General features: G+C 42.8%; 1 protein-coding gene across 3 annotated transcripts in view; it reads right to left on the reverse strand.

Moving 5' to 3' along the window:
• HPF1 (histone PARylation factor 1) overlaps positions 1-27461 on the reverse strand; it is a 168541-nt gene that overhangs the window by 109309 nt on the left and 31771 nt on the right. For all 3 annotated transcript variants that reach the window (XM_085641821.1, XM_085641823.1, XM_085641822.1), the window contains one exon: positions 672-822. In XM_085641821.1, the coding sequence (XP_085497947.1) occupies positions 672-822 (151 nt within the window). The remainder of the gene's footprint in view (positions 1-671; positions 823-27461) is intronic.

The following is a 27461-nucleotide window of genomic DNA, read 5'->3' on the forward strand; positions in this document are numbered from 1 at the left end:
TTTCTGGATTGGCATTATGGAGGAACCGGGTCTACCCATCAAATGATTCTTTAGAAAGTGCAAAATCAAAGGTATTTCTCTACAACTTTCTGCGGTCCTGACGTCGTCAAGGAAACAAAATCTGGCCATAAGGAAATTATGAGGAGAGCTCAATTATACACAGGTGAAGGCCTTGACCACTATATGCACAATTTTTTATCTGGCATCTGAGCACAATATTACATCAAAACTCAACCACTATGAAACCTTTTGCATATTTGCCATTGGAAGATTTTTGACATTCATGCCATTTCCCTGCTTACCATTTTGAGATCAGTTTTAGAAACACTGTATTGAGAAACATAAAAAATGAACTATCACATTTTTATTTATGTTTAACATTCAAATAGACCACATCAGAGGGATAGGTGTCAAAAGTTCAAGATTTGAGTCAGATTTTCTTTTGGGAACAAGGTGAATTAAGTTAACTTATTTCAATAATTAGCAAACGATTGAAAACAATACAAATTCCAGCCTTGAAGTGCACAAAATTAAAACCACAAAGACTGCTAGAACTGGGATTTCGAACACTCCCCACAAAACAAGAGAAATCCATAACCGATTGTAAAATTCCATCTTTACAGTCAATGGTTTATCCGATTTTAACTTAAAAGTAAATGTTGAGCCATTACCTTTTTATCCCTCTGTTTCATTTTGAGGGTTTTCTGTTCTAGTGAATAACCATAGTTTTCTGCTGCCTCACACAGCTTTTCATCCAGGTCTTTCAAAAGGGTACATGTCTTTTTATCTGACACTTCTTTAAGCTTTTTAGATAAAAACAACCTGGGTGAAAAAAAACTTTACTTGAAATTCATCTATTACGAACTGGATGCTCAATTTCTCAATATTTCATGGGTTATAAATGTGATGATCACCAGACGGCAACGATGTTCTAAACACAGACATGAAGAACTCAATTGAATCAGTCATGTTTGCTCTCCATAGTTTTGATTCAAAATTACAGTCCTATCATTTTAAGGATTCCAATAGTTCTTTATTCTTCAGTGACAATGTAGAATACATTTACATGAGGTCAATATGCTAATCGTTAAAAAAACGGTACAATTTCTAACTAAAGAAAAGGATTGTCTGGACAAATTGGACCGGAGCTAAAGCAATGATCTTCGCACAAAAATAAATTCACATGTAAGAAAGTGAGAATAAAACCATGTAAATATATATATTATGCATACCTCCAGAGATTTGCTAAGGCTGGAGAACACAAAAATATCCTAAGCTTTCATCTGAAAGGTTGTATAGGAGCTTTGTTTCGTGGTGCTTTCAAACGGTGTCACTAACTTGCAACACAGTAGCAAAAGCAACAAGATTTTTCTTTGAGGAAGTGTCCTTTCACTTTAAGTCTTGAATTCCTAATCTTTTGTAAGTCTTGAATTCCTAATCTTTTGTTAAATATGCAATGTAAGCATAAAAGCGATTTTATGAATAAATCACAGAATACCAACCCATCTGAGGTATTCGTCTTGCAGATGTGGCGTTTGCAGCCTTACTACATACCCTGCTATATTGGATTACTGAAATAAATCAGTTTTTGATGAAAAATAAGATTAAAATTGTTTAAGTTTACTTTCATAAATGTATTCTTTATTATTTCCTAAACAATCAAATCATACTGGGATATTAATTACAAACTGAATAGTACAAGTCATACTGTGATAATATCTACATCACTGGAATAATGCAAAAAGAAATCTGGTTACTCGTCGGGTCTAATGAAAGTAATAAAGAAATAAAAAGAACAGGTTCCATACATAATACAACGAAGCCTGCAATTCCTGCATAAAGTCTCTAATTTTATTCCATTCTATTTGCAACATCACTTATGGCCTGTACAAGGAAAATCAACATTGGTACTCTAGCTTAATTGGTTTAGAGAACCGGGGTTGGAGCTCATTAATCTCCAGTCACTCAAAATCCCTCAGTGAAGAACATCCCATTATTTAGTTATTCCTCTATAACTCAAAATATGTTCCGATTAAGGAACAACATTACTATGCCTACACTAGAGACAGACAATATGAACAGTGATTCCTCGCTATGCAAAACTCCTACCTGCCACTTGAGAGGATTTTCAGATGCATTTCTCCTAATCAGATTACACGGAAAAGGCACAGTAATTTGCAGTATATGGTTAGAGGTTTAGTTACTGAAGTGCTGAGTGTCAATACGTAAGGAACAACAAGTAATCTCAACTGGTATCATTCAATCTAGACAAGTGAAATGCATGTATACAACATTACAGTTGAGATAAGGAAGACTGAATAAGAAATTGTAGAAAAAAAATTATATTGTATTGGATGAATTAAATACAAAAGGACATACAACAACTTAATTAAGAGGAATAATGGAACAGTTGTAACAGCACTGCACGAAAATTCAATACAACATAAAGACAACCCGAACTTGTACTTGGTGCTTAAGGTGTACGTGACACGAGGACGGCGACGCAAGTGACAAGGTGCGAACAGCAGGGGACGGCGCAAAGTGAAGTGAATGGTTGAACACTAAATTCAAGGGTTCTAAATTCAATTTGTGACAATAAAAATGATTACATATTCATTTTAGAGAACCACAAGGCCATCAATTGACACCTCAGCTCAATGGATGGCCTTATGGTTCTCTAAAATGAATTTAGTGTTCAACCATTCACTTTCACTTCACTTTGCGCCGTCCCCTGCTGTTCGCACCTTGTCACTTGCGTCACCGTCCTCGTGTCACGTACACCTTAGGCACCAAGTACAAGTTCGGGTTGTCTTTATGTTATATTGAATTTTCGTGCAGTGCTGTTACAACTGTTCCATTATTCCTCTTAATTAAGTTGTTGTATGTCCTTTTGTATTTAATTCATCCAATACAATATAATTTTTTTCTACAACTTTCTTATTCAGAGTCTTCCTTCTCTCAACTGTAATGTTGTATACATGCATTTCACTTGTCTAGATTGAATGATACCAGTTGAGATTACTTGTTGTTCCTTACATTATTACCCCTGTCTCAACGAGGTTTATGGGTTTATGCTCCTGTTTATTAGAAGAGTGTCAATACGTGGCAGCTGGAATCCATCAGAATGTTACCCACACATTCCACAAATTAGACTTACATTATCCTGCTTAAAAGTTTGTGTTTTTAAGAAATGACAAGCTGCTCACTAAAGAGTTTAGTTTCACACTACAAATTGCACAGGTTTAATCATCTGCACCACAAAATGTGTTTGATTCGATGCACAAAGTAACCAGGATTTAATTGGGCTTTTGATGGATTGGAAGGTGATGGGATGATCTTGTTGTGTTCTGTTAAGTGTATTTATACAGTGCATGCATACCAAAGTTCATGGCAGTATTAAAACTCAGGGAGCACTCGGACTATGACAAGAACCTTTAGAGTTAGTTGCTTGAGGATCAAGCAAGTTTAAGTCGCTGCATAAAACATAGTAAATATGGTTCAATGTAAAGAGATGGGGCAAAGAATTCCACAGATGTGCTGTGGTGAAGGAAAAGGAAATGAAAGGGAAAAAAAATATCGACAAAGTTGATGGTTTTATTTCTTGGAATATTCCAAAGGGAAAGGCTGTTTGATCTTAGGTGTAATACACAATTTAGCCGTCATGAAGTCAGGAGAATCAAAATATAAAATCGCCATAAACAATCGCCATAGCCTTAAAGATAATCCGCTGGTGACAGGCAGCCAATGTAACTGCTTCCAGACTGGTGAAATAGGATGTTATGTCAGTATGTTGTAGACTAACTGTGCAGCAGCATTTTGAAAAAGAAGATTTACTGACTTAGCAGGAGCAGCCAGCAGAATAGAAATCCTCTAAACAATACAGGGTTGAATCGGGGTATTTCTCACCATTATATGATGGTGGGGGTTTAGGAAAGGCAAAATATTACAGATGGTTTTTAGATAGTAGAAACAGGTGAGGCCTACATTCTTAGAAAGTGATCTAAGAATCCAGGCAGAGCCAAAGAATTTTGTACCGTAGCATTAAGGGCGTTGTGACCTAATGTGCCTTCCGGCACCACAAAAGTTCTGTCTTGTAGGGAGCCAGTCTGAGGAATTCTTTGCCAACCTCCAATGGAGGGTACGAGGTAAAAAAAACGAGGGTGAGCTCTGTTCAACTGGGTGATGGCTGAGAACCTAGAATAATTTACAAGAGTTTCGGATAGTAATTGGGCTAAGGGAAACAAATATTAAAGAGTAAGGGTGAAAGAACAGAGCACTGCAGGCCACCATAGTTGAATACTCTGAGAAATAAGGTGTAATTCCTATCACTTGGTGCCAAAAGATAGGAAGAGAATCAAGTAAGTGTAGAATATGAGATCCCTACGTCTTGAAATCTGGGGATCATTATAGACTGGTGTCGAATGCACCCAAGAGGTTAAAAAAGAATAGGACTGCAGTTATTAGCAAGGCGCCAATGTCACTGACCATAGATAAAACAACCATCTCAGTGCTACTACCTGGGCAGAAACCTGCCTGAAAAGAATCAAGAAGGGCATGAGATTCCACATGGCATTGTAGTTGGTTAAATACAAATGTTTCCAGTAGCTTGGACCAGTAAGGTAGAAGAGATACTGGGTAAAAGTGGCTTAAGTCAGAAGAGTCCAACCTAGGTTGAATGTATTTCTTATTTTAGGGAAGGTTTAATTTTGCATCGGAACTGCATGGGAGATATTGCTTTAGTTGTTTTTTTGCATGTTCAGCCACGTTTTTAGGGATCACTAATTTCCTTAGACTGGAACGTATTACATGGCGACCTTGAAGTTATGGAGGGTAAAGAAAAACCAATTGAAACTAGAAAATGATCAGTCCATGGCACAGGTCGTGCCTCATTATAGGACATATTGTTGCAATTAGTAATCAAAATATGGCCTAATAAGTGACCTTTTGTGTCTACATTGCAAGCCACGAGAATCGCTGAGCCACAAATTTACCACTGGGGTGCTAAGTAGGTGCGGGACAGGTCCTCATCACTGTGTCTCAGGTGCCAAAGCACTGACCCCCCCTTCACACTTGCCCCATCTTTTGGTGAGATAATCATGTCAGCATGTACTTGGAGAGGCAGCATCTAGATACTGCTTATAGAAGCACTGGGAGCCATTTTGCTTCCAACCTGTACCCTAGCAGGATCATAGGTTGTGGATAGGATCCACTCGCTGGGGAGGGATCAGGCGGGAAGAATCACACCAGAGGAAAGATGTTTCTCCTTTCTCCACCCCAAGTCTTTTTTGTGCATTCCTGCTGCAGGATCGAGGCTGGAACCTGATCCTGCAGCAGGAATGCCCCCACTGGGCCATCAGGGTACTTTTGTTGAAGGGGAGCAGCCCACTGGCTAAGGGTCGCTTCCACCAGATGACAAATGTTCCATTTTGGTCACCCCCGCCCAGAGCAGATTGGCTGGCTTTTGAGGCAGACCTGCCGCCCACCGAAAACCCTCACAATCCCCCAATTTCTTTTTGCCCCCTCCACTACTCCCACATTCCTTCCCGGCCTAATCATCCATTTTCTTAGGCCAATCTGCCCAAGTAGGGTGGAAGGAAGGGACCCCCCTAGACCACCAGGTTGATTTAGTGAACAGGGGGAGCAGTTGCCAGAAAGGTTTTTCTTCCCATGTAAATAATGTTTAGGAGCATGGTTTCCATGGGTGGAAAACACCACAAGATCACAAAAAAAGGAGAGGATAATGCTAGCTAATCACTAGGGATTGTGATGTGCAGTGTGTTTTTGCAGCCTGGCTCTCAGTGCTCGATTTATTCCCTTATCCTTTCTTTTTGGAATGCAGCAGTTTTTACCAGGAGCACAGGGCTTCAATTCCCAGAACACAAATTCTGTAGCACAGAATAACACAAGCTTAGCCAATCAGAGCGGCACTATTTTCAAAAAGTAGGAGTAAATGCTTGTTATCCTTGCAGCCTTCATTTTTAACTGGCTTTCAGAAACGATAGGTACTTCTTAGCCTACCTCTTCTCTGGTTAGTGGTGTTCAGGAAATGTTTTTCTTTTGTATGTTTGGGCTTCACTTTGTTTTGATTGTGCCACAGTAGTGTTTGATTCATAGCAATTTTTTTTTCTCTGATGTGTGGGTGGAGTTGGGTAATATGCTTATTGGTCTCGCAGGCATTTGTTTTTCGGCTCCCAGCCCTGTTTGCTTTTCTGCAAATGTGTGCTTTTGTTTGGTATGCTCTAAATGGTGTTTGTAAATTGTTTGCATAACTTAGCTAATTTTGTTCAGAAAACTTTGGAGTGTGTTTTTTTTTTTACAAAGGTTTTCATTTGCATTTATCATGGCTCACTGCAATGCTTTCAGTAGGTAAATAGAATAGACAGAATATCGAATGGACATAATAGTGGTTAAAAATAATGAAATGCAGGTAAGTAATATCGAAGTACATAATATAGGCATTAAAATATATCGAATTTTTAATATCGAATTTTTTAAAATGTTTTCTACGTTAGTATATGTTAAAGTGTATTATTTTTGTATTTTTTTTAAAGTAATGAATTGTGTTACTTAATTTTTGCATAATTTAATTCCGTAGCGGGTTGTGGGTTTATAGGGGAATAGGGTGGGAAGTATTTTAATTGTAATTAAGTAAATATTCATTTTAATTTTTTGTATTGATAATTAATTTAGTGTTAATTATTAATTGGTAATTCATTTTTATTAATTGATAAATTGATAATTATGTTAATTGTATTAATTTATTATTCGGAGCGGGTTGTGGGTTTATAGGGGAATAGGGTGGGTAGAAATTTGTATTAATGATTTTTAGTATTGAAAATTAATTGGTTGTTAATTATTAATAGGTAATTACTTTTTAATAAATATTTATTGGTATTTATAATTATTAAATATTTTTTAATTGGAAATTCATTTTAATTACTTTTTTATTGGTACTGATAATTTATTTTTATTTTAATATTAAATCATTACTAACCCTACTGTTGCAGTCACTTTACCACTACGCTATCCAACGCTTTTCCTACTGTTGCACTCACTGGAGTGGGAATAGTAATTTTTACCCCTACGTTATCTAATGCTTTCCGTACTGTTGCACTCACTGGAGTGGGAATAGTAATTTTTTACCCTCCCGCTATCCAACGCTTTCCCTACAGTTGCACTCTCTGGAGTGGGATTAGTAATTTTTACCCCTACGCTATCCAACGCTTTCCTACTGTTGCACTCTTTGGAGTGGTAATAGTAAATATTACCCTCCGGCTATCCTACGCTAAAAATATTGAATATTTTATTATTAACATTGAGTTAATGTAGGTTTTTTTTTTAAACTTACATTAATTATTAATTTTAAGTTGAAGTATTTTTAAGTATGTTTCAGTTAATTATATTTATTATTTATTAATTTTACATTACTCAAGACATTTAAAAAATTCGATATTTTAACAAACTATTATTTACAACGATATTTTGGACTCTATATTTTTGTACTTACCGGTTTGTAGATAGGAATTCGATATTTTGGCATTCTATATTTTGTCCACGATATTTTGGCAGGTCGATATTTTGGCATTCTATATTCTCTCAGTGATCTGTTTCAGTATTCAGAATGCTGAAGATCTGAATTTACATTTCATTAACTGCATCTTTTCTTTTATGCTTGTTGGTGTTTAATTAGTAACTGTTTCTCTTTTAATGATTTGTAGTGGTTACTTCACTACGCATTTATACTTTGTTCTGGCCACTCCTGCGTGGTCAATGTACACTTTTTCAAAATGGATGCATCATTAGTCAATGGTTCTTTGTTACTCCATTTAAAGTAGTAAGGGGCTGTCGATTTGAGATTGCATTGCAATATGTGGTTGTGATAAGAAAGAGGGTAAGTAATGTAATTTTTCCACTGTGTCCTTTGTATTTGTGCTATTCATGTGTGTTTATTCCCCAATGGTAGTTTGTTATAATTTGCTTTGCAAAATTATTAGTTCCATGTGACTTTGTTGTGTCTTTTTAATCCGGTTTATTTTATTTCTTCTCATCTGCATTGTTTTCCCCCTCTTTTTAGTGTAATGCAGCTAGCATAGTTGCATGTGTTGATTAACACATAATTAAGCAAATCATGTACACAGCAAGTCGCCTACTACCCCATTTCGGGCCAGCTGCATTAATCAAGTACATATTGAAAGGCAGAGCGTGATTCAAGAGAAGGGGATGGTGGTCACAAGCAAGGGTAGGATCACAGAAAGTCACCTACAACCCAGACTGGGCCGGTCACGTGAGGGAGGTAGAGGGTGAAGGTCAACCATGTGCCATATTAGTGCTGAGGTTATCTGGCCTGGCTTAGAAAACCACAGCTTTGGTGTGTCATTGCAGACTGCATTGTACACTTTGCGTTTCTACTGAGAAAACAGAGTAAAACGTGCATAACATGTAAATGAACAAGAAACCCCCTCCCTCCCCAACCCTCATCCCTTCCGACTGGGCCATTGATAGTGTGTAATATCGCTATGGAGAGATCAGCATTGATCAGCAATATTGTGATAATAGTCTGAACGTCTCCCTGTTCGGGCGGTAGTAGATTCAAAATACGCAAGTATGTAGGGCAGGTCAGCTCCCTAAACTCTTTGGTAAGGATGGCGATGAAATGGGACCAGATTTTCACATAGAGCGCGGGGTCAGCATTGGCGGCCATAGAGTGTCTTTCTATACCCAGCAGGGTCCATAGTCTGTGAAGCTATTGCCTATGGTCTGAAGTTTGCATGAGCCCAGATTTGCCAAGAGTAGCCTGTGCGCAGCATTATGTGCCATAGCCATCTGTCCCCTCTTATGGACCGAAGCGGGTAAGTGAGTGCATTGGGGAGTCCCAGGAGAATACATTTCTCCTGACCATCATTGGGGTGATATAGTGAGGCTATCGTGAAGTGAAGTGTGCCTAGTTGCACCCGGATTGCCAATAAGCGCCCCTTAATCTCAGAGCAAAGTGCCAATGACTGTCCCCTGAAAGCGACTGGAAAATAGAACTGCCACCCCCCCTCTTTCCCCTCCCCGCTGACCAGAACGGATGAGGAAATTTCCTATTCTGCATTCTATGGGTTTTTTTTTTTATAGCAAGTGAGTTTCCTGAAGCAAACAAATATCCCCTTGCGATTGTTCTAGGAAGGAGAGTTTAGCAGATCTTTTAATTGGATTATTAAGGCCTTTTACATTAAGGCGGATTAATTTAACATCCATGGTATAGATGGTGACGAAAACTATGAAGGCAAAAATGGGGGCCCAAGCTGCTAGCTGCCTCATGCTTGAAAGCCTGCTGTGGTGGTGTGGAATTTAATAAACTATCTACTTGTCCAAGGGGCAGGTTGCTTCATAAATCTACTTGTCCTGTAACAAAATCCACTTGCCCCTTTGATGCCATGTAGTGCAGCGACAAATTATGGCAGCAATCTCATTCTATAAGAGCTCTGATATAGTCTCTCCGATTATACCAGGGCTCATACCATAGTAGCATTTGAATACTTGCAATCCCCTTATGTTGCCACGTTTCCGCATATCTACATACTCGGGCTGAAGTTAGTGTTAAGCAATAGTTCCAGGGTTAGAATGCCCTTTTGATTCTGTGCAAACCTACTAACTTGCATGTTTTAAGGGTTTTCAACAACTCTTCTCTACTCCCGACAATGGCAGACGTAAACCTTCGTCCAGAGTTGGGAAAAAAGTGGTTGGAGGGAAAGTGAACTTGCAAACACTCAGATTTTCGCATGAGCAAGTCTACACATGCATATTTGCACATGCTAAAATGCAGTTCACTAATATTTTCTAAGAGTACTATTTCCTGTCCTACTTCTGTAAATTTTTGGGAATTCACAAAAGCTGTATAGCTGCACTTTTTGCAAGGACATATACCACAGGTGCACTTTTGAGACTTTCTTTAATAATTAGGCTCCTAATTTGGTCTGACGTTGACCTTGAACTTGTGTTTATTAAAATTCAGTCTCTCTATATCAGCTGGCTTCACTGTGAGTGACAGCATTTTGCTGTTTCACAAGGACAATATCTGCACATAAAGTTGTCCTGTTCAGTGCCAGTAACTTTTTGCTTTTGCCAATGTTTGTTATAATGGTGAGGGTCCAGCAGCTCCCACACCAATAGCGTTTTACAAAAACCATGGCAGAACAATTCACACATTGACAAAACTAAAAAGCTAACCGCCAATATCAGACCTACTGGCTTTGCCAATGCTGGTTTATTTTTGTTTTTCATAATCTGTTACACTTTTTTTCCATTATGAATATTTTTGGGAAATACTAGCATGCAGCACAACAGGTTACTAACTGATGCTGCAAAGAAATGGTACCTGAAATTTTAGTCGTTTAGCAAAATGTTTTTTCATGCTTTCATTTTTTTTATGACCATTTTATTTTGAAAGCAAAGAATCACTAATCTTGCTTTCAAGCTTCTGCAAACATTTTCATCAAGTCAATGAGCATTCTGGGAGCATTATACAGAGCCTCATATTGCTAAACTTTGAAAACGTGTGTACACATTTTTATACTGAACCACTGTCAGTAGTGCAGTCAGAGCTTACATTTACTTAGAGCACTCACCCCAACAATAAACGCTTACAATTTATGAACCATAAATACAAGTTTGAACAGCATTAACATAGTGGCTAAATTATTACCTCAACTGCAGGCAGGGCCCATCCATAATGTGGTACTGCAAATTGGCAGTCAAAGGTTTGTGCTGTTGGGGTTTGGGCCCACTTGTCCCAAGGACAACATACACATGAAAACGTGTTGCCCTTGACCATCTTGTTTGTCCCAGCTGGAAAGGGAGCGCAATACCTCCGACCTCTCCTTTGCTTTAGCCGCCCGGTTTGGCCAGTAGGGTGCAGATCTCAGACCCCCCCAGAATCCCGCGGCCGCTCCCCTCCCGAGACCCCTCATCCCGCAAAGGGCAGAGGGGGGGGAGCATTGGGTGGAGTGAGCCCGAGGATTTTGTATGCCTGACAAGGAGTGTAATTGGTGAGATTTGCTATTCAGTTGAAAAATAAGTTTACATGGATGGACCCTTGAGTAGGAAACACCCCGCGAGCGGAGGTGTTTGGTGACCAGGCGGAATTCCTTCCGCTGCAGGAGAGCGGATGCTGCTAGGTCTTGAAAAAGTTGGAGGGAATGGCCGCGGAATTGTACCTTTTGATCCGATCTGGCCTCTTTGAGGATTGACTCCTTCTTCGTAAAGTTGTGGACACAGACCAGGATGTCCGCAGGAGGGCGGGTAGGAGTCCTGGGGAGATCAACTCTACGGAATCTATCTAACAATGTTACTCGGCATGTTGTCTCCCAGTAGGTTTCTAAATAGGGCTTGGACATAGCCCTCCAGATCCGATCCCTCGGTGCCCGTGGGGGTTCCCCTTATGCAGATATTGTTTCTCCGCGACCGGTTTTCAAGGTCCTCAGCGTGAGCCTGGAGATCAAACAGCTGCTCTTGTAGGCGAATGATCTCCTGTTGTATGACTTAGATTTTTGCATCTCTGGTTAGGGAGCCCTCATCCAAGGCGGCCACTCTCTCTCCCACTTCATCGATGTCTCGGCCCGCCTCAATGAGCTCCAGCGTGAGATCCTTTTTAACTGCCAGATCCTCCCCTAGTGATGCAAATAGTGCTTCCAGAAATTCGCGTGTCACCAAGTTCTCCACACCCGGGTCACCATCCGGTTGCTTAGTGTCCTCCAGGGGTGCTTTCTCTAGTCGGGAGTCTGTAGCGCTTTTTATCAGCATATCCTTGATAGATCTATCTTTTTTGCCTTTGGCGGAGGCCATGGCTCCGTACTTTTGTGTCGGGAGAGCAAAGAATCCCAGTGGCGTGTGGAAGCCACCTGAGAATCTCCTAAGGTATCCACCAGAGCAAAATTGGGTACCCACCAGAACCAGTGTGCAGGCGTCTGCCGCCTCCAAGTCTCACCTCGTCCTCTCAGGGCAGCTCACTGACCCACAGGATCCAGCCCTGCGTGGCCCCGGCATCCACGCTGGTGCGAAACGATCGCCCAACCACTCAGATACAGGGGTCCGATGGTGCTGGTGGACCCCCACCAGGATCCAAGGAGATTCGAGTCTGAGGGCCCAGGGAGGGGATTATCCTCAGCAGCCCGTTTCGTGTTCCCCCAAAGGGCCCTCCAAGCCAATAGAAGGCCTGATGAGCCGGTAAGACCGCCCGCTCTGGTATGCTGATCAGAGCTTGGTTGTGGGCCTATGCCCGCTGATCTTGGCACGGAGCCAGGTGGTACTCGAGGGATGTCCCATGCAGTCCTGGCCCCAAATGGGAAGAGGGCCCTGTTCCCCATGAGCAAGGGTGTGTCCCCGAGGTGCAGTCCAGTGGAGGCTGTGAAGGAACTCTCCAGACTGAGAAGAGGCGGCGGGGGATGGCCCACACTAGAGAAGCCACGTGGGATACAGCAGGCCCGGTCCCTAACCCCACACGTGCGCTCAGCACCTCCAACGCCGAGGCTCGGGCCTCGGCAGCAGGTCCAGGAAAATGCAGGGGCTCATGGGACGTCCGCCCCACAGCCCCCCTCCCCACAGCCCCCGTCGCTCCCCCAGAGGACTAGGAAAAGCTGGTAAGTGTAGTGCAGCAGGAGAGCCTAGAACAAGAACGGTGGTGTAGGTGGCGTTGGTTGCTTCAGGGGGCTGAGAGCGGAGTAAGCTCGCTCACCGCCAGTGATCTACTGCTCTGGCGGGCCCCAGACAGGGAACGGGTACATCTCAGACTGGTGCGCCAGCCAGCATCAGTTGAATGCAGGGCCGCCCACTCGGAAATCTCCGGGGCAGAGACACCTCCCCACTCGCCATTATTCTAGGGACACTGGAGGTCAGGCGGCGACGGGAGAGGCGGGTTCTGGTCTCTGGCGGCGGAACAAAGGCAGCGTCGGCCGGAGGCCTACCGCTGTTGCTGTTGTGTTCTGAGAGGCACCATCCAGTCGCGCGAGCCACGCCCTCCGGAAGCCATGATGTGTGCCGGATACCGGGCTCAACCAAACCAGAGCTTATCAAGCACCCCGCAGCTCGGGGTTCTCGGTACTCTACCTCCGATGTTTAGCCTACCCCCTGCAAGTGCAAATTCAACCCGGGGTTGCTATGCAAATGCTGATCGCCAGGGGGAGAAAGCCTGTGAAAGCACGTCCGCTCACTCCTCCACCTTGGCCATGTCCCTCGTTGCATGTGTCTTTAAAGAAAAATCTTTTTTGTAATGTTTATTTCAACTGTGTATCATTGATCAATAATGTTTAACTGATGCAATACTTTCAGTTTATGCTTTATTGTGCTTCAAAATTCTAGTGCTGCTTCTGTAAGACCTATATGCATTGCAGATATTTTTTTCCCCCTTTCTAGTGGAATTTCTTAGCTGTCATGTTGTGTCTGCAGAGTAGGTGCCACTGATCCCCAGTCTGACTCAGAGGCAGGTGGGAGGTATGTTTTTGTTTTAGAATGTTAATTGTGTGGTTTGTATTGATAGTTTCTTTGCAGATCTTAATATTAGCATTATGGCTGCCCGCAAGCTAACTGCCAGTATGATGGTTTGCTTTTTTAATATGCCTCTGAACATGGCTCTGAAACTGCCTCAGTATCAGAGGCAGCGGGCTAATATACAAGATTCTGGCAGTGAAGTTTCTGTCTAAGAGGAATCATTAGATGATGAATCCGGGGCAAATGAAGTGGCTTATTTACAGGACATAGAAAGGCATGTTGTGCAGCAAGGGCAAGCCCTGGGTAGCCCTTAACATGGTGCAGCCTGTTTTGCCTGCCTTTAGTGGTTTTGCAGGTTGTTGAGTAAATACAGAGAATATTTTACCAGTCATATGCTTCCATCTCTTTATTGTTTTTTTGGACTATATTGCTGGAGTAGAGTTAAGAAACCCTTACTAAGCCAGACACATGCCCCAGCCTTACCACTAACAAGCCACCCAACCATTGGGGGATGGGTTTTTCACATACCGCAGAATGAGAGAATGGACAGATCCTGGGATACTTACCATAGAAGACTGCTGAGGTAAATTATAGCTGGCCACCTTGACGAAAGTGAGACCGATATCTAGATTTTATAAAAGCCTCCTATCAATGACTAAATGCAGCCTGACCAGCCTAAAACAGACTGAGAAGGAAAGACAGGCAGCGACATAAGAGACCAAGAAAGAGAAGCCATCTTGGAATACCCCCCAAGGCAGTCGTTCGCAAACTTTTTCAAATTTTGGCTCTCTTGACCTATTGGCTGTTGTCCGCAGATCCCCATTATGTTACTCTTTTTTTGCAGGTGGGTGGTGTAAGCCTGGCCTTGGGATTACTTCCATTTTTCTCCCTGATAATAAATGGAATGAAGCAGATTAAGATATTATATCATACGGCCTCCCTCTTGCCTGCAGCCCCCACAGTGGCAGCAGTGTGCACATTCATAGATGCAGGTGCTAGAGGCCCTTTCCTCCAGCCTTTGCTGGACACTGTGTGCCAGTGGTGCTCCTACAGCATCTCAGAGATAGGGTATTTACTTTTGGCCTCCTTTCTGTATGTCTGCAGTGTGCACGCCGTGCGCACGTGGAGTAGTGGTCATCCTGGGCCTGCTCTCGCTTCTCCACTGATGCTCACTCAGAATGCCAGCAGTCTCATTCAACATCTTGGTGTGGAGGGATACACCCTGTACCTGCTGCCCCATTTCCTCTCAAGCCCATTCAGTCTGTCTAGGGAAGGAGTTGGTCATCTTGGAATTGCTAACCCGTGTAAGCTCTATCCCCCCCAAATGCCAGTAGCACTTACGCAATGCTGCAGCAGGAGGGGGCATACCTTGGGCCCGCTGTCACTCTTCCCTTTACTAATATTCCATCCCAATTTTCTTTAAACAGCTTTTATGATTGTAGCTTCTTTTATGTTGATAAAGTGATTATGTTTTAATTTAACTGACCCATTCTTAAATGTATCACTATCAGTCAAAATTTCATCTATGCTTTATCCATGTAATATATTCAATGTACTCGTTATGCACTCACTCAAAAATCCATACAAACACAGCCATACAAAATGAAATCCTAAACCACAATCATCCATGAGCACCAGTTACATAACATGCATTACAAAAAAAGTCAGACCTCTTTGCTTCTTAGAATATGTTCTTTATTAATTGCCGATCCAAAGCATGCTCTTGAGTTTGAGCAGGGCAATGCGATTGTGTGCAATAATAAAAAGCCTAAAGGGAACAGCATATGAAGATATACAGACTGTCACTAACTGGGAGCAAGTTTGGAGCACAGTGTTAATAGGACAATCTGAAAGACCCCAACTGAGCGTGCACTTGTAGAACGTTAAAATTCGACACCCAATATCCACTGGGAACAAAATCATTTTAAATACAAGAATCAGAAATTTCTATTGCTACAAGGAGTTGGTTTGAAGGTGTGGCTACCTATAACGGACAGCTTACAAACGGTTTATATGCGGAGTTGAAGCAGTCCACTGATGCAAGAAACTCAAATTCTTGCTCTTGGGAAAATTATTTTTTTGTATTCTAACTCTCATATCTCGTCCATGGTATCTCCTCGCTTTAGCACTGCAGAGCAAGAGTACACAACTCTTCAGAAAGTCACTAATAATCAAATTCAATTGCTAACAACACAGGATGAGATGAAGCCACTTGTGTTTACAAAATCACTGCCTGCAGGCTCCACACACTTGGTAGCAGCAAACACACGGCAAATAAAGGACTTCCACGTTGCTCCTTTACTCCGGACTAATAAAACAGTGAGGCACAGTAGAGTAAAGTAGCAGCGACGTAAAAGGAGGGATTAGTGAAGTGGTTCCCAAATTGGTGTGCATCTGTTTGCGGCGCCCCTGGCTAATTTTAACGTTGCAAAAGGGCGCCACGGCGCACAGATTGGGAACCGCTTCCCTAAGGTTTCTATGAACACTAGATTCAAATACACTATAATTTTTTGAACACCACCTACCAAACGCCCCACAAACTGGATACCATTGCAGGGACTGAAGTTAAGAGGAGCCCTGGATGGGAGTTCTTCGACATGGACATTAGTCACATGGTCTGGAGTTGTCCCATTACAAGCAGCCTCTGTTCAGGGGTCTCAACTTGTATGGAAAAAACATTAAATAGAACTAACCTTCATAACTTAGAGCAGGCCTTGGATAAAAAAAAAATCATAAAAATGTTACTAGACCTGCAGATCGAGTATCTTGAATAATCGACTCAACTGTAATGTACTTCACCTGTAAACTAGCCTTAAATTGTGTGATCATTGGCATTTACAGTCACCTTTTTCTTTATGCTCACATAGGAGTGTACCTACAAAAAAATTGTGCGTTAGGCATTTCTGCTGTACAAAACAACTCTTGTTTGATTAAACAGACTAAACGTTTGGTCCATGTGTAATAAGAATCTAGTCCACATAGAGTACACATCAACCCTGACTTGCCTCTCAGTGTACTAATGGCATTGTTATCAGGGCAGGAGTGTTTCTCAGTTTATGTTCAAACACTCGCTTTTAATAAATATATTATTAAAGCATGATGTGGTAGTGCACTGTCATTTACAGACAGTACATTTCCAATAAATGGCCAAAAACCTTACCACTAACTTGCAGCTTTACTGATAAAAGCGTATTAGCAATAATGTTTTTAATTGGGTTTCAGATAACATTTATCATTTGCTCCTCACCAAGTAAAGTGTTCAGACTTGTTTTTCATCCTTTAAAAATATTTATTTCTTCACACAAAAAAAAAAAAAAGGACTTTCATAACTACTAAAATATTTTTTAAAGTTAATACAGTTGACTTGGCCATCATGCTTACTTGTACCAATAAACAAAGTTATTAAAAAAAAAAAAAACACAGTTGACTTATTTGCTACTTGCCTTTCATTTCACACTCTGTACAGAAGTTCAGATAGTTCACTTTACAAAATCCTGGAACTCTGCAGCCAGAGCAGGAAAAATAATTGTAAACTGACTTCTGACCTCCGCCTCTGAAGACAGAGAAAATGTGTTAAGATAAAATCAAGATTTAATGGCATCTTTATTGCTCCTTCACTTTCCGACTGAACAGAACACCTGTTCTTTGTCAACGCGCCAGAACGGCCTATAACTCGCTTAGAGGTATACACACTCCATTTATACCTACTGCCAGAAGCCAAAAATAGTTGGCAATAAGTTCCTGGACCTTGTGTTCTTTTGGCTAAGAGAGACGAGTGTGATGTACTGGTGCCAACCTAAAGGCCCACCCTATAACAGATGGAAAGGTGGTGAAGTGGGTGAAAGCTAGGGCCAAAACACTGCACGGAGAAGAGAGACTGGAAGTGCACAGGCACCCCACAGAAGAGCTGTGAGAGGAAATATTAAATATGTTGGAAGAACTAGGTAACAAAGCTCCTGGGAGGCCAGTCCACTAAACAAAGGGTAGAAACGATTCAGGAATAGTGAATGTTAATCCTTCTGGGAATACATAGCTGATCTGGGTATCTTAAATTGTTGAATTTGTAGTTTGTAAATTATGGTCAATGTATGCAAGGGAACTAAAAAAAAAAAAAAAAAAAAAAAAAAAAAAGCATATTCCAGTATTGAATCCTCCATTCCCATAGCAAGCTCCTCACTGAAAGTAGTTTAAGCCTTAAAGAGGAAATATTAGCCATTTTCACCAAGGCATCCTATGACGTGCTGGCTACAATTGCCATGGTCCCTAAAGCATTGTTTTTGGTTCACTCAAGATCAACAATTCTATATGAACAAAAGTAGCTCTGGCTAACCCAGGACAAGTCGATGTTTCAAAGGGTGCTCTTCAGAAATAAAGACTGCCTCTCGGATCCACTAAACTGTCCTAAAACAGATGTCTGGAAAGCTTTTGGTGCAGGCCTTCTCCAGCACAGCTAACAACAGCACCTTCCCTTTGGTCCCTCTTAATAGATAATCAAGGCTTTTAGACAAACTAGGCAAACAAATATTAGTCTTGGGTAGCAGGACAATTAAATACATAAATACAGACTAAGCTTCCCCAGACCATTTTTTCAGTTTCCAAATTGGATCTAAATGTAGTCCTAACCTTTCTCATAAGTTAACACTTTGAGTCCTTAAATTCATGACATTTTTTACCAGGAGATCTTCAATTCTGCTAGCCATTATATCATCTAGGGGAGTGAGTGAAATACAGGTTCTATTGTATCCTCCTATATTCACAGTATTTTTAAAAAGCCTGCATAAAGGCCTTGAAAAACATCTGAGACCTTTTACCAGCCCTGCAAGTCTAGGGACATGAATAATTTACTTGACTTAACTGTAATGCCCTTGCCTTAAACTTGTCTAAATTGTGTTATTGGCAGCAAATATTTATTTTCACCAAGAAACCTTTTTATTCATTATAACATAAGAGCACCTTCACATATGAGAGTTCAGCATGTCTGCTGTACAAAAAATCTTTTTTTGATTTATTAGACTTAACTTTTGCTCCATGAATAATGCCTGACTTGCCTCTTTAGATCACGAACAGCTTTGTCATCATGGTGAGGGGAGGAGGTTTTGGAGTTCATTTTAAAAAACTCACTTTAAAAAAATACATTACTAAAACATGATGTGATACACACAATTATTTACAGACAGCACATTTTCTATTGAAATGTCAACAAACTTTGCCACTCACAAGCAGCTTTAATTATTAACCCCTTCGATGCTCATGACGGAGCGGTTCTGTCATGAGCATCGGTTGGGCTGTGCTCATGACAGAACCGCTCCGTCATGAGCACAGCCCCTGGGGGAAGCGCTGGCGCTCCCCCCCCTGGGGCATCGATCGTGCCCCCACAGAGGGGGGTGGCAGCGGAAGAGTTTCCGCTGCCACCCCCGAGCCCCCCCACGCTTCCCCATGACGTCAGCGCGCACAGAGCGCGCTGACGTCATCAGGAAGCGTTGGACGCGCTGGAATCCATTTCTTCCAGCGCGTCCAAGGGAGCAGAGGTACGTTTCCTTGTCCGGTGGGGGCAATTTCTTTAGTATTGAGGCATCGGGGGAGAGGAAAGAATACTTCCTCTCCCCTGATGTCTCAATACAGGGCATTCCTGCTCCACGATCGGGCACAGCGTCGCGATCGTGGAGCAGGGATGCCCCACTAGACACCAGGGATGTGTGTTTTGTTATTTGGGAAGCGACCCCTTGGGCAAGGGTCGCTTCCTAGGCGGGCAAAATTATTCGAAGACTTTCCTGCCCCCCCGGGGGCAGATCGGTCGTCTTTCTGACGTTTCTGCCCCCAGGGGGGGCAGAAAAGCCCACTAGACACCAGGGATGTCTTTTTTTATTTAGGAAGCGACCCCTTGGGCAAGGGTCGCTTCCTTGGCGGCCTAATTTATTTGAAGACTTTTCTGCCCCCCCTGGGGGCAGATCGGTCGTCTTTCTGCCCCCCCCAGCCCACTAGACACCAGGGATGTATTTTTTCTGCATGAGGAAGCGACCCCTTGGGCAAGGGTCGCTTCCTTTGGGGCATAAATAATGGGAAGACTTTTCTGCCCCCCGTGGGGGCAGATCGGTCGTCTTTCTGTCCGTTTCTGCTCCCAGGGGGGGGGGGGGGCAGAAAAGTCCACTAGACACCAGGGATGTATTTTTCTGCATGAGGAAGCGACCCCTTGGCAAAAACTGTTTGCATTTGTGCTCGATGTGTATTTTGTTGTCTTGTGAGTAATTTTTTTTTTTTTTCTTCTTTCTAGTTGGATATTGTTGGTTTTTGCTGTGTCACTGCAAAGTAGGTTCTGGTGAGTGTAGCTGTGTTTTGTAATTGAATTCTATAGTTGAGTACATTGATCATTGTGATAAAAAGGTACACATTTCTTTACTTACTTGGTTTGCACATTGTTGGTTGTTGTTGACTTGTTTGTGCAGTCTTCAATCTTAGTAAGTATAATGGCTAGCCGCAGGATTACTGCTCAGCAGGTTGTTGGTTGCTGTTTGAGTCTTCCTCTGATATTGGTTCAGAGACTGACTCTGCATCTGAGGGAGAGGAAGCAGGGGACGATTCTGGCAGTGAGTTTTCTCTCCGTATGGAGTCATCGGATGATGAAGATACTCTTAGTGCGGATGAAGTGCCTGTGTTAGAGGAGGAGACTGATGTGCCGATAGTGCGGCAAGAGGCATCTGGGCTGCAGCCTGGGGCTGCAAGGCTTCCCGTTGGTGTAGTGCGGCAAGAGGCTTCTGGGCTGCAGCCTGTGGCTGCAAGGCTTCCCGTTGGTGTAGTGCGGCAAGAGGCATCTGGGCTGCAGGCTGGGGCTGCAAGGCTTCCCTTCGAAAGTGATGACCTCTGGGTTGCCCCTGGCATGGTGCAGCCGGCATTGCCAGAGTTTACTGGTGTTCCAGGGTCTAGAGTGAATACTGAAAACTTTTTGCCGGTAAATTTTTTTCAGTTGTTTATGGACGATGTGTTTTTGGCAGAGATTGTTGAGCAGACTAATATGTATGCCCAACAGTTTTTGAGGGACAACAGTGCCAGTCTTAAGCCACACTCTAGAGCTACCCGGTGGACTCCCACAAATGTTGAAGAGATTAAGAAGTTCTTGGGTTCAACTTTTTTGATGGGCTTGCTAAGAAAGCCATCAATGTCTTCATATTGGTCTAGCAGTCCCTTGATGGCAACGTCTATTTTCCGGCAGTCATGAGTCATGACAGGTATTTGCTTCTGCTTCGGATGATGCAATTTGTTGATAATGGTTTAGCGTTGCCACGAGATCACCCTGATTGTGACCGTCTTTTTAAGATTAGGCCTGTCCTTGATCACTTTGTTGATCGATTTTCTGAGATTTATGCCCCTGGGAAAGAAATTGCAGTGGATGAGTCTTTGGTGTTGTTCAAGGGCCGCTTGGTTTTTAGGCAATACATTCCTAGTAAGAGGGCACGCCATGGAATAAAGCTGTATATGCTGTGTGACAGTAGGACTGGATATGTGTCTAATTTCAGGGTGTACACCGGTAAGGAATCTAGGATTAACCTCCCTGGTTGTCCGTCCACTTTTGGAGTGACTGAGAAAATTGTTTGGGAACTTGGTAGAGGATTTTTTAACAAAGGCCACCATTTATATGTAGATAACTTCTACACTGGTGTGCGGTTGTTCAGGGAATTGGCCAAAGTGGACACTGTTGCTTGTGGCACAATCCGCTCTAACCGTAAAGGTTTCCCGAAAGAACTTGTTTGTCAAAAGCTTGTGCAGGGACAGTGCAGTGCGTTGCGTTGCCAGGAGCTTCTTGCTGTGAAGTTTTCAGACAGGAGAGATGTCTACATGCTGACTACCATCCATGATGAAAGCACTGCACCTGTGACTGTTTGGGGTCAGGTCGCTGAAGCGCGCAAACCTGTGTGCATTTTAGACTATAATAGGCACATGGGTGGTGTTGACAGAGTAGATCAGAGGTTGGAACCTTACACTGCTCTTCGTAAGGCTTACATTTGGTACAAGAAGTTGGCTATCCATCTTTTCCACTTGGCAATGTTTAATGCTTTTGTTGTGTTCCAGGATTCTTGCCCTGAGTCAAAGATGACCTTGTTTCAGGAGTCTGTAATAGGCAGCCTTGTTGTAGTGGAACAGGCAAGTGTTCCTAGAGTTGGAGTGGTGGAGGATGTTGCTAGATTGAAAGATCGCCACTTTCCAGATCACATTCCTCCCACACCCTCAAAAGATTTTCCCAGTAGGAGATGTAGAGTCTGTTGGCGAAGAGGTTCGCGGAAGGAGAGTCGTATGTACTGCCCCGACTGTCCTTCTCATCCTGCACTGTGTCTCCCTGCTTGTTTTAGAGGTTTTTGACCCGGTGCTCGGCGGCCATCTAGGGAAACCTACCAAACCCACACATTTCTGAAAACTAGACACCCGGCGGCTTCCAGGGAGGTATGGCTTGCGTGGATCGCCCAACGTTTCTTTACCCAATGCGTGGGTTTGGTAGGTTTCCCTAGATGGCCGCCGAGCACCGGGCCAAAAACCCAAGTGACCCCCCTTGCAAAACCAGGTGGTTTTGCGATAGGCCATTTTGATGTCGCCTCACTACGTTTTGGGCCCTTGCCTGCCGCGGGTACTTGGGCCTCCTACACAAGTGAGGCACCATTTTTACCGGGAGACCTGGGGGAACGCCGGGTAGTGGTAAATTTGTGTGAGCCCGGTGATGCCACAACGTTCCCTCCCCAAAATGTGTGAAAAAAGTGATTTTTTCAGCAAAAATTGAGGTTTGCAGGGGATTCTGGGTAAGGAAACGTTGGGGGATCCACGCAAGCCATACCTCCCTGGAAGCCGCCGGGTGTCTAGTTTTCAGAAATGCGTGGGTTTGGTAGGTTTGCCTAGGTGCCGGCAGAGCTAGGGTTCAAAAACTACAGCTAGTCACTTTGCCAAAAAAGGGTCATTTTTCACTGCAAAATTGAGGTGTGACCACGTTGCGTTTTGCGCCGTTTCCTGTCGCGGGCACTATGCCGACCCGCACAAGTGAGGTACCATTTTTCTCGTAGGACTTTGGGGAACGCGGGGTGGGTGGAAATTTGTGGATCCACGCACATTCCAGAACTTTCCATCACAGAAATGTTGGGAAAATGCGTTTTTTTGTCAATTTTTTACGTTTGCAAGGGATTCTGGGTAACAGACCATGGTGGGAGGCAGTCAAGTCACCCCATCCTGGACTCCCCTGGGTGTCTAGTTTTCAAAAATGTATAGGTTTCCCTAGGTGCCGGCAGGGCTAGGGTTCAAAAACTACAGCTAGTCACTTTGCCAAAAAAGGGTCATTTTTCACTGCAAAATTGAGGTGTGACCACGTTGCGTTTTGCGCCGTTTCCTGTCGCGGGCACTATGCCGACCCACACAAGTGAGGTACCATTTTTCTCGTAGGACTTTGGGGAACGCGGGGTGGGTGGAAATTTGTGGATCCGCGCACATTCCAGAACTTTCCATCACAGAAATGTTGGGAAAATGCGTTTTTTTGTCAATTTTTTACGTTTGCAAGGGATTCTGGGTAACAGACCATGGTGGCAGGCAGTCAGGTCACCCCATCCTGGATTCCCCTGCGTGTCTAGTTTTAAAAAATGTATAGGTTTGCTAGGTTTCCCTAGGTGCCGGCAGGGCTAGGGTTCAAAAACTACAGCTAGACTCTTCGCAAAAAAAGTGTAAATTTTCAGTGTGAAAATGTGGTGTGTTCACCTTAGGTTTTTAGCCACTTCCTGTCGTGGGCACTATGCCTACCCACACAAGTGAGGTACCATTTTTATCGGGAGACTTCGGATAGTTCAGATTTGTAAAGCAACTGTTATTACCTATTGATTTTTGATGCATTTCTCCCTTCCAAATGAAGGACATTGTGTAAAAAAAAAGTCATTTTGAAAAATGACCAATAATTGTCATGCAAGTTAGAGTATTCCCAATTTCGAAAATGTCCAAATATGCACCGTTTCTAAACTCTGTAATTTGTTCCCATTTCAGAAATACATAGGTGTCTTTCATACCGATTTTTCCATGTATACATTTTCCCACAATAATGGCTATATACCCGGAACAAAACAAAAAAATCATTACAAAATGCTGCTCAGTTTTTTAATCTGGGTTCGTTGGGCTCTTGGTGAACCTACAAGTCCTATATATCCCCACAACCAGGAAGGTCCACCGGATGTAACGGTACATTGCTTTCAAAGAGATGTCATAATTCGAAGAAGTTACAGGTGAAAACGTTGATTCAAAAGGCTGCTTTTTTTCAACAAATTTTTAAATTTTCCTATATTTACCTGTTAGTTTCTATAAAGAAACCTTTCATCGATCTACACAAATGACCCCTTGCTGAATTCAGAATTTTGTCTACTTTTCAAAAATGTATAGCTTTCCAGGATCCATTATTGCTTTTCTACCCATTTTTACCATTATCTGGAAGGAGGTTGAAAGCACAAAAAAAATAGCAAAAATAGGGTATGTCCCAGAAAAATGTCAAAACTGTAAAAAATGTTGGATTTCTGCCAAAAATCTGTCATTCCCTAAAAGCTGGAGAAATTGTGATTTCAGCCCCACAAACCCTTTTTTGATATCATTTGCAGAGAAAACCCCAGACGCTTTATTTACAGCCACTTTTCCCCATTTTTCACAAAAAAACCAAAATTTTGCTGTCTTTTGACTAATTTCTGGGAACCCTCTAGGAGAATCCACAAACCCTGGGTACCTTTAGAATCCCCATGATGTTGGAAGAAAAGGACGCAAATTTGGCGTGGATACCTAATGTGGTCAAAAAGTTACAGGGGCCTAATCGCGCACTACCCCAAATTGCCCAAAAAAGGCTTAGCACAGGAGGGGGAAAGGCCTAGCAGCGAAGGGGTTAAACTATAAGGCTATCTGCCGCGATCAACGCAGATTCCCATCAAATACTACTCAGAAGGTTGAAGGAAATCGGATTAAGAGACTCCGCTTTCCAGTGGATGTCAAGTTTTTTATCTTGACGATCTCAGACGGTCAGCCTTCGATACCGTGCCCCATCCTAGACTACTGCAAAAACTCAGCGACAGCGGTATTGGAGGCACGGTGTTGAGTTGGTTTGTGTCCTTTCTCGCCAACCGCTCCCAAACCATCTGGTCTCCTCCTGTCTCGGCGGCGATTCCTCTTTTGAATGTTGGGGTGCCTCAGGGTTCTATTTTGAGTCCTACATTATTTAATTTGTACGTGGCCCCCCTTAGCCCTCTCGCCGAGAAATTTGGTGCCAAAATAGTGTCATATGCTGATGACACTCAGCTGTTCACCTGCGAGAAAGGAGTGGAGTTCGATGGCAACTTAATTAATACATGTCTTTCTACAGTCTTTTCCTGGTTGAGTCAGAACCATCTCAAATGTAACTCTGAGAAGTCAGATTATTTTCGTTGGCCCTCGGCCACCTAATACTTGGCATGCATGGTGGCCCCAGGATATGACACCCCCCCACTGTGTCGGCCATTTCCACTGTGAAAAATCTGGGAATCAAGTTGGATTCAACTCTCTCTATGAAGGCCCAAGTGCATTTGGTAGCTGGGGTTTGCTTCGGGCTGTTGAGAATGTTACAAAATGTTCTCCCCTTGCTCTCTATCCCCTACAGGAAGACAGTGGTTCAGGCTTTAATAATGTCTAGATTGGTCTATTTTAATTCCTTGTATCTCGGCCTTCCTGAATATCTTTTGGGCCGACTACAGGTGATCCAGAACGCAGCGGCTAGAGCCATCTTTCTGACAGGATCTAGAACCCAAACCACCCAGCTCCTGTCTTCACTTCATTGGCTTCCAGTAAGGAAGAGAATTCAGTTTAAAGCCCTGGTTCTGGTTTTTAAAGCCTTCCACAAGATTGGAGCCACTTATCTTAGGGATCGATTCCAACCTTATCTCCCTCAGCGCACCTTGAGATCTTCATCCCAACTTCTGATTATTACTCCCAAGGTGCGACTCTCCCGGATAGGGGGTAGATCTTTTCATGCAGTTGTCTCACGGCTGTGGAATAGCCTTCCTTTTTCTATTAGACAAGAGTCCTGATCTCCTTACCTTCATGGAAAAATCTTAAAGCATGGGTCTTCCAGTTATGAGCTCTTCAGCAGTGGTTTGTTTTGCTCTATGTTGCGTGACTTATGTTTGGTTTAACGCCGGGACATTCCAGGGAGTAGCCGCGCGCTCTATAAATATGTTTTAACATAACATATCGTTCGGCACCCATGGAATTGTCCAAGGGAGTACCACAGGGCTCATGCCTGAGTCCCACTTTATGCAACATTTATGTTGCTCCCTTGGCCAATGTTCTAAGAACACAAGGGATTATTCCAATATCATACGCCAACAACACACAGCTACTTTCAATGAACTCACTCCCACTGTACAAAAGACCTTCTCCGCGGGAATGAGTGTCATCTCACATTGGATGAAGAGTAACTTCCTCCAATGCAATGTTGGGAAAACTGAGATTTTACTCTTCGGAGAGGTCCCCCTACTCTGTTCACCTAATTGGTGGCCGACTAACCTTGGGACTCTCCGCAACTCTAAAGCCTTCGTTAAGAACATGGGGTCCGTTTGGACCATGCCCTTACTTTGAAGCAGCATATTGGTCAGACAGTGGGTACCTGCTTTCACACTTTGAGCCTACTTCGACGAGTCTTCCCCCTGCACCCGGACTCTGTTCGGAGGACCTTGACTCATTGGACTACTGCAACAGTCTGCTGCTCTCCACTAATGAAGCCTCGATCAGCAGACTTCAGGTGGTCCAGAATACGGCGGCACGACTAGTTCTGAATGTGCCCCCCAGGTCGGCGTCTCGCCCCCTTCTTCTGCAACTCCACTGGCTACCCATACGCCAACGGTTAAAATTTAAAGTTTGCTGTACCATCCACAAGACACTGTTCAATCTTGGCCCCAGCTATCTCTCAGAAAAATGTATCCCTTATCAACCCTCAAGGTCCCTACAAACTGCTAAGGGTCCCTCGAATTAGAAGAGCAAGGCTAGGGGTGGAAAGGCCCTTTCCTATCTTGGTCCGCGGTACTGGAATGAACTTCCTCTAAAGATTATGCTCCAACCATCTTCATTTTAGAAAGTTACTCAAGACTACCCTTTTCTGTTTCTGATTTCTGCAATCTCCACAAATGTAAATGATGTGCGTCCAAAGCGCAGAGATACTCCTCGGAGTCAATTCTGGCACTATATAAAACTTAAAATAAATAAATAGCTATAAACAATGTGTTTAAATCAGGTGTCAGCAAATATTGACCACTTGGACATCACCAAGGAAAGAGCTCTGATCCTATTAAAATCTTTGTTTCCATCACACTTCAGAAATATTAAAAAAAAGAAGTACTTTCCTTACTGTCGATATATTTTGAAATATTTGTACAGTTCATTTACAAGCTATTTAAATCTTGTGTCTTAGAAAAAAAAAACAGACAATTCTACAGCCTCTTTTCACACTGCCTGAACCGCGCATGAGTAAAAGACAGATCACAAACTCCTCTTACTTTGCAGTCAGGGACAGAAAAGAAATCACCAATCTCCAGGCTAAAGTAAGCAGTAATTTGTAAGATGGAATTAGCCGACATGCAACCTCTGTTTTTGAACACAGCAAATGTGACTAAAAAACAAGATTTAAGGCATTTTTATGGCGGATTCACTTTCTGAATGAACAGAACCCCTGTTCTTTGCCAGTTCAAGCTCTCTCACCGGGAAGCCCTAAAATAGGTTGTCCTAAAAAAATATGACTTAACATAGCGGGTAGATTTTTCGAGGCCCATTAATGTACATCTTCCTAATGTCAAATCCAAAGACACCACATTAGTAACGGTTGAGAAATAATAAAATTCACAGAGGAAACAATTACTAGCGGAGATGGAGTTCAAGACCTTTTACTAGACAGGACAGTTCTCTTCATAATAAGTGACAAAGCTGATAGACCAGCACTTAAGAAATTACAGCTGGACTTAAATCAAATTGCTATC

The sequence above is a fragment of the Triturus cristatus genome, chromosome 2_2 (genome assembly GCF_964204655.1).
Source record: "Triturus cristatus chromosome 2_2, aTriCri1.1, whole genome shotgun sequence".
NCBI lineage: Eukaryota > Metazoa > Chordata > Amphibia > Caudata > Salamandridae > Triturus > Triturus cristatus.